At 34.5% G+C, this 7208-nt stretch overlaps 1 protein-coding gene across 1 annotated transcript in view; it reads right to left on the reverse strand.

Annotated features, from left to right (window-relative positions):
- LOC106061935 (fatty acid 2-hydroxylase-like) overlaps positions 1-3481 on the reverse strand; it is a 39544-nt gene extending 36063 nt beyond the window's left edge. The window contains exon 1 of the mRNA XM_056035616.1: positions 3026-3481. Coding sequence (XP_055891591.1) covers positions 3026-3271 — 246 coding nt within the window. The 5' untranslated portion in view covers positions 3272-3481. The remainder of the gene's footprint in view (positions 1-3025) is intronic.
- Positions 3482-7208: the final 3727 nt, after the last annotated feature.

Raw genomic sequence — 7208 nt, forward strand, 5'->3', positions numbered from 1 at the left:
CCCACACCCATTCTCGGATCAAGTTGATTTATTTGTTGTAGTCCTCGTAGCAAAACATGAATCAATAAAAAAAAATAAGTAAATTATTGGTAATTATTTATTTTGCTTTTGGTATCGAAAAGAGGAAATAAATGCTACTTATTGGGAGATGAGACTGTATATATGAAGTTATTTCCCTTATTACATCTGTACACGCTTTTTCTGCCACTTCTCGTTCTCGGATCAAGTTGAAATTTTACATAATCATTCATAGTGAAAATTAAAAAAAAATATTATTTACCAATTAGTGGCAATTAATTAATTTTGTTTTATATAGAAAAAAGGGAGCTTTTCCTGCAGTATTTGTGGCAGTGATTTTGCGGTTCTTTTCCTTAGATAAGCTTTATTTAAAAAAAAATGTTTTTCTTGTTGTGGATTTTCTAGTGCAGACTTCATCCGTTGATTTAGAAAAACGTGTTTTACATTCATTCTAATCCAACAAATAACGTAAATAATATAAGCAGCTGCTGAAGAATCTGAAGTTTGCTAGAACTGACTGACCTTTTCAATTTAAACATTCGATATTATCTCACCATCTAACGTCGTTTATAGGTCATGAGGATGGATAAATGGTGGTAAAAAGGGGAAAATTACCATACTACAAAGTCTCCTCGGGGCTAAGATGAATTTGTTTGACAGAAACTTGTCGTTATCGTGTCTTTCAGAGACTGCAAGGGAAAACGATTTTGATTTGATCCGGGCATTTCTTTTATGCAAATGAGACCTACTTCACAAAGGTCAAAGTCAAGGATACAGATGTTAGCCTGTACAGATCTTCCAGGAATTCAGCTTTAAAAAAACAGATAAACTATATATGCAAGCTAGAATAAACGTACAGTTGAACATTTGAGCTCGCCCCCTTAAGTAGTCCTAGTCTAACAACTAACAACACCGACAAGCCTGGCCTCTCGAGCAGCGCTTACTTAAATGTATACACATACTGCAATGAAATTTGTACGGATCGAATGTTTGGTTGATGGATGCTCTTATCAACAATAGGTTGTAAAACACACCATCACAACAGTCGTAAAACCTTAGTAAAATCATTCAATTTAGAATAGAAGACTCAAAAGTAAAGTAGCATTTATACACAAAACACTGAACCATAATCTTCCAATACGAAAACAAAATCTAATAAAATAATCAGAAACATACAAAGATGCGTGAATGCGGTCATTTTTTCAGGAACAAAAAAAAATGTCTTTGCATTGTAAATATTTATTCATATTTGAATATTGAGCAACCCCTAACCTTCCATTCCATAGAGCTCACAAATTAAAAGACTTTAAGAATTCCCTACTGAAAATTTTTTTCTTCTGTTAATTTTTGGATGATCAAAACATAATTGAAAAGCATATTAAACTAAAATATTCAGTAGGCTAATAATCGCAAATTAGAAGTTGGTTAAACAAAGTTGTTAAAATTATATTGAAGTAATAGTTCAAATAGATTACAATGGGTGGATTTACGGCAGCATGAAAATATGTTGCCATTAAATTGGAATACTAATACAAGAATGATAATGATAATTTATTTATTTGGAGAAAGGAGAGACGCGAATATCAAGGAATACACTCTGGTCTGACAGCGTCTCACAAAAGGTTTTCAGTCTCTTAACTAATCTTAAGTCTCACACTGTCTCTCACAAGGTCTCTAGTCTCAAACTGTCTCTCACAAGGTCTCTAGTCTCAAACTGCCTCTCACAAGGTCTCTAGTCTCACACAGTCTCTCACAAGGTCTCTAGTCTCAAACAGTCTCTCACAAGGTCTCTAGTCTCACACAGTCTCTCACAAGGTCTCTAGTCTCAAACTGTCTCTCACAAGGTCTCTAGTTTCACACAGTCTCTCACAAGGTCTCTAGTCTCAAACTGTCTCTCACAAGGTCTTCAGTCTCACACAGTCTCTCACAAGGTTTCTAGTCTCAAACTGTCTCTCCCAAGGTCTCTAGTCTCCCTTTGTCTCTCACAAGGTCTCGAGTCTCACACTGTCTCTCACAAGGTCTCTAGTCTCACACTTGATCGTACACATAGCACCGGTTGGTCTTATGTCTCACTTTGTGAGTGACTTAGGCTGGTCCACAGAACACTTACAATCGTCTAAAGGTCCAAGAAACTATAGCACATGTGACAATATCTTACTTAACAATGCTCGCACTCAATCGTCCCAAATACTGATACTTATAAACATTGGTTTAAAAATCTTATTTTTGTGTTTAAATGATGCAAACAAACAAATAAAATAAACGTTTGTACTTTTGAATCTTTTTTTTTGTTTCTTTCCCGTGGTGCTATTTCAAGTTTTTGACATGTTTCAAGCAAAGTTAACCTAGGAGCAATCAGTGAAACAAGAAGACAAATGGATCAATAATACCCGGAATACACAAAATTGGGTGAGGGGGGGGGGGTCCGTTTTATTTAATATCTGTACATAGCCAAACTTACATATACCCCTACCTCTTCGTAGTACGCTTTAGATTTATGTCACTAAGGTAGTATCAGGCTTTGAAGAAATGAGGGTAAGCGGGCAGCCTCTGAACCATAGATCCGTTTGCATATAAATACTAAGGAAAAGCTTTACTTTTTATTGGGAAAGATGAGAAAGAAGGAGAGCACTTTCCTGCTGACTTTCTAGGAAGCTAGGACTAGGAAGCTACGAGGGTGTTGTCTAGCCAGTACGAAACAAAATTAAAAATCAATATATCTTAATCCCCATCAAAAGCATTAAGTTTATTTTAATATGATAGATATATTTAATCACATGAATAGAGAAACTGCTAATATTAGATTGCTTTCTCATTGGTTTTTTTTTTTCAATAGATATTTTTTAAAATTGCTATTTCATATAAATCTATATGTATGATAAATAATGGGTCAATCAACTGAATAAGAAGCAGAGAAAGTAGGTCACATGTGTTATTGTTGAGATGCGGGAACATGTGTATACAACTCTTTGGATGTAATTCAATATGATATGCTTGCTGAACTCACCTGCTGTGCCGATGTGTCTGTCGTGCCGACGGCATATCTCTCTAACATGGAATAGGCAGCTTTACTGTGCGCATGGACCGAGGAATTCTGCATTGCAGCTTCTATGTCCAGTCCATTGTGTTGCTCTAAGATCTCTCGACCTCCTGGATGCCTGTCAACAAATTCCGTTAAATCATAGAGTTCACCTTTGCGGGTCACTCTGATTTTAACCGGACGATGCTGTCCATTTGTATCTGGCAAGCCCATTGTCTTCGAAATGTAACGCAGTATAATCCTTCTAGAAAATAGTGTGATAAACCCAACACGAAGTTATGAGCGAACGACCGCCTCACAATCTTCAGGTTAGGTTGTAAACATGTGTGTTTGTATATGTGTGTACAACTCAATGCACTGACAACGTCGGCCTAAATACTTCGCTTGCCAACCAATGACATCGGAGGCCTTAGAAGCAAACGGGGAAACTCTTATTATTTCCTGATCGACGATTGGATTCTTCGAGTCAATGAATGCGATGTCGCGTTACGAGGTCAAGACGCGCGGTAACTGTCACCACAGCAACTTGTATTGCAGGAATGAAAAAAAAAAATCACGCGGGCGTTAGAGAATTGTGTTATTTTTAGCTTTGCACTCATTGAGGGAAAGAACAGCTGGCTAGGATAAAAAATAGATCCATATTCTCATTGTACAGGTGCGTTTGTTAGATCTAGATCTATATCACAGTCGTGTAACAGCCTAGATCTGGATAAAGTGATCAAAATTGAACTCATTACGGAGAATCATCTTAAGAAGGGCACCCATTTGGTGCGCTTTAGTTCTGTCTAAATATCTTATCTATCTATCTATCTATCTATCTATCTATCTATCTATCTATCTATCTATCTATCTATCTATCTATCTATCCTATCTATCTATCTATCTATCTATCTATCTATCTATCTATCTATCTATCTATCTATCTATCTATCTATCTGTTTAAGGGGAGGTATCCCTAGAGAAAATTGAGTTTTAGGTCTAGGATATCGATTTTTAACTAATAACATAATTAAGTAGATCAATAATTTTTCTTTACATTACAATCATTTTTATTGCTTAAATCTGTGTCTAAAACATGTTTTTTAAATGTTTTTGTAAGGGCTATGAGACAAAATCTTAAAAAAATTTATACTTTAAACTCATTTTACTCAAAATGTTAGTTTTTGCACATGTCATTGTGCTTTACTAGGAATTTCTCCTAAACTACTTGATAGATTTTGATGATATTTGAAACACTTCTTAAGGACATCATTAACTTTACTCGTACAAAGTTTTTTTTTTCAATATTTTATTTACTTTTTTTTTAAAGTATTTTTAATTAATATTTATCCTGTTTTTTTAGGTCTAAAAAATACTAAAAATTCAAAAATTTGTAAAAAATTAAACGTACTCAAATCTTTAATACTGACGTTGTACCAATTTAGAGGATCCTTTTTTCTTATCTTTTAATTCAATTTCATGTATTTCTGATCAATAGTTTTTACAAAATTCAGAGTTTTAATTAGTATACAATAAACAATATGGCCGCCGTTACCATGGCAACCATCATTCAAAAAAAATTTTTTTTAGCATTATTTATTTTAGAATATCATTTTATGTTACCATAACAAATTTCAAAGGCCTAGCTTTAGAAATAACAAAAATAAGATTTTCAGGGATACCTCCCCTTAATATGGGCCCTTTGAGACGAAATAAGGGTTATCGTAGAGACATCTGCATACAAAGTGGAGAACACAACAGAAAAGCTTTCAAAGAATTAAAAAAAAAAGCTAGAGACTAGTAAGATCTATTAACAAAGTAAAAAAAAAAGATCTTTTAATTAACTAGGCTTACAATTTATTTCATGCAACATTCTGTTAATTCATAGGCTATAAAATACTATCGGAATGCTATGCAATAACTTTTCAAATAGTAATTCATCATTTGCACAAACACAAAACGAGGAGCAACAATATCTTCCGAGTGCTGAATTCTTTGTTTGAAGAATACCTCTCACTTCTCTCTCACTGCGAAAGTGCGTTGATTACGGAAACGTTTCTTATAGGCCTATAAGTAAAATTGACAGATTTCGAGGAGCCTCAATTAACTGGTTTTTAAAGGAACAGTCTTGAATATACGAATGTACCATTCATGAAAAAGGCGGTAAAAATAGAAATAAAATAAATAGAAATAAAATAAATTTTTATGCTCATAGTGCTGGTCGGACAAATGAAATTATTCACATCAAAAGTTATGCATCATTTATGAATGAGTTGGTATGGTTAAAGTAGAGGACATAAAGGACCCGGTAGGTTTACACAGACCCATTTTTAACAAAGCTTCTATCAACTCAACCTGTCTGTCTGGTACAAATCTTGTACACTTTATTTCACCCACTTCCCATTTTCGGATCAAGTTGAAAATTTAGACAATTATTCATTGTCGTTGACAATACACGAACCAATCGAAAAACTGACCAATTATTTAATCGATTAGTTGTAATTAATTTTGTTTTGATATTGAGACAGTATTTGTATAACCCAGTGGCTAGCTTTTGGCATTCCATCATGGAGTCTCGAAACCTCAAGCTCGTATTCAGACTCAACAACTTTTTAAAAATTGCTTTTGAAAAGGCGGCATGGAAACCTTCTCCCAGATGCCCCCTCCTCTCACTTGTTCACAAAAGTAATTGTACCACAACGCACTGAGAATGCTATAGTCCATAAGCATGAAAGTTGCGATAAAACAGATAATTATGACACCAATAGGCGAAGGGCGAACCCCCATAACAAAAATCACGCAGTCGCACACCGACAAACAAGTTATCTCTCGACATAAATTTAGTGAAACAATCATAAACGTCAACACCCATTTTACAACGAGGTTCCTGCCGTCCTGTTGGCAAAGACGGAACTCGGGCTTGGAGTGGCCAACCAGCTATCCAACCCCTAGATTACGACCTGCACTACGACCCAAGAATGTTCTTATATATGGTGTCGATTTAGAGCAGTTTCCGTTAACTCAAAATATAGACTTATTTTAAAATAAATGTATTTTTTTAAAAATATTTTGCTTGTTTTTATGTAGACTTACAGAGCTATGACAAAAAATTGAGGTTGAAATGTAGGCTATGACTATGAGTAAAAGTCGCAGTCTCGGAGATGATTGTCAACGATACTAATACGAGACACACTTCACAAATAACTTTTATATAAAAGGTTTGACGACATTGGTTTCCTAAATATGATTTCAGTAAGTTTATTTTGCGAACAGAAAACTCTCCTGGAAATCAACAAAGACTAAAGAATGACTTGAACGTTAAAAAAAAAATTAATTAAAAAAAGATTCCCCACACTAAAAAAAAAAAAAATGTCACGTTTCTTTCATGTTAAATATTAACTAACAATACCTAGTTGATTACCCCCCCCCCCCCCCCCCACAAAAATATATGAAAGAATAACGTACTAATATTTGGTTTGAATCTAATTTGTAGTTTCTGTTTAGTCCTAATGACTAGACTTAGCATCACTTTGCTAAATAAACACACATGAGGCTACTAAGTTTTTGTTTCTCTTTTTATCTTCGCTGGTTTGAAATGTAGATTGTCTAATGTGGTCATATGAGAGGCAATGAAATCACTAACATGTGCTTCTTGGTTTACTTAACTATAGGACACGATCAAATCAAGATGTATGAGTAGGATTCTATCAATAGAATGATACATCTGATTCGAATAAGTTTTGCTTTACATTTTTTTTTTTATTTTAAGGCGATACATTTCACTCTTAGTGCGAATTCCATAAAAATACAGATGTTTGCTTCAGTCACTAGCAGCTAGATATCCTTCTAAAACAACTAACTGTGGATAACTTGTCTGATCTGGAAACCGCGGAGCAGTTTATATAGACGACATTATGGTGCTCAGATCGTGTTACAGAAACCCAAGAAGCAACAGAGAATATAGTGGTAACCAAGGTAATGAATGACTGGTCAGCTTATCCCCCTTCCCATGTGACTGGACAATTAGATTTTCAAAATGGTCCAGTTTTAATGCAGAGGAAATCTGGGGTTAAACAAAAAAGTTTATTTATATTTCGTCTTAAACCCTCCACCTAGTAAAGAAAAAACTAACAACCAAAACAAGCAAACAAAAATCATGCTATAGCAAACA

The sequence above is a fragment of the Biomphalaria glabrata genome, chromosome 7 (genome assembly GCF_947242115.1).
Source record: "Biomphalaria glabrata chromosome 7, xgBioGlab47.1, whole genome shotgun sequence".
Classification (NCBI taxonomy): Eukaryota; Metazoa; Mollusca; class Gastropoda; family Planorbidae; genus Biomphalaria; species Biomphalaria glabrata.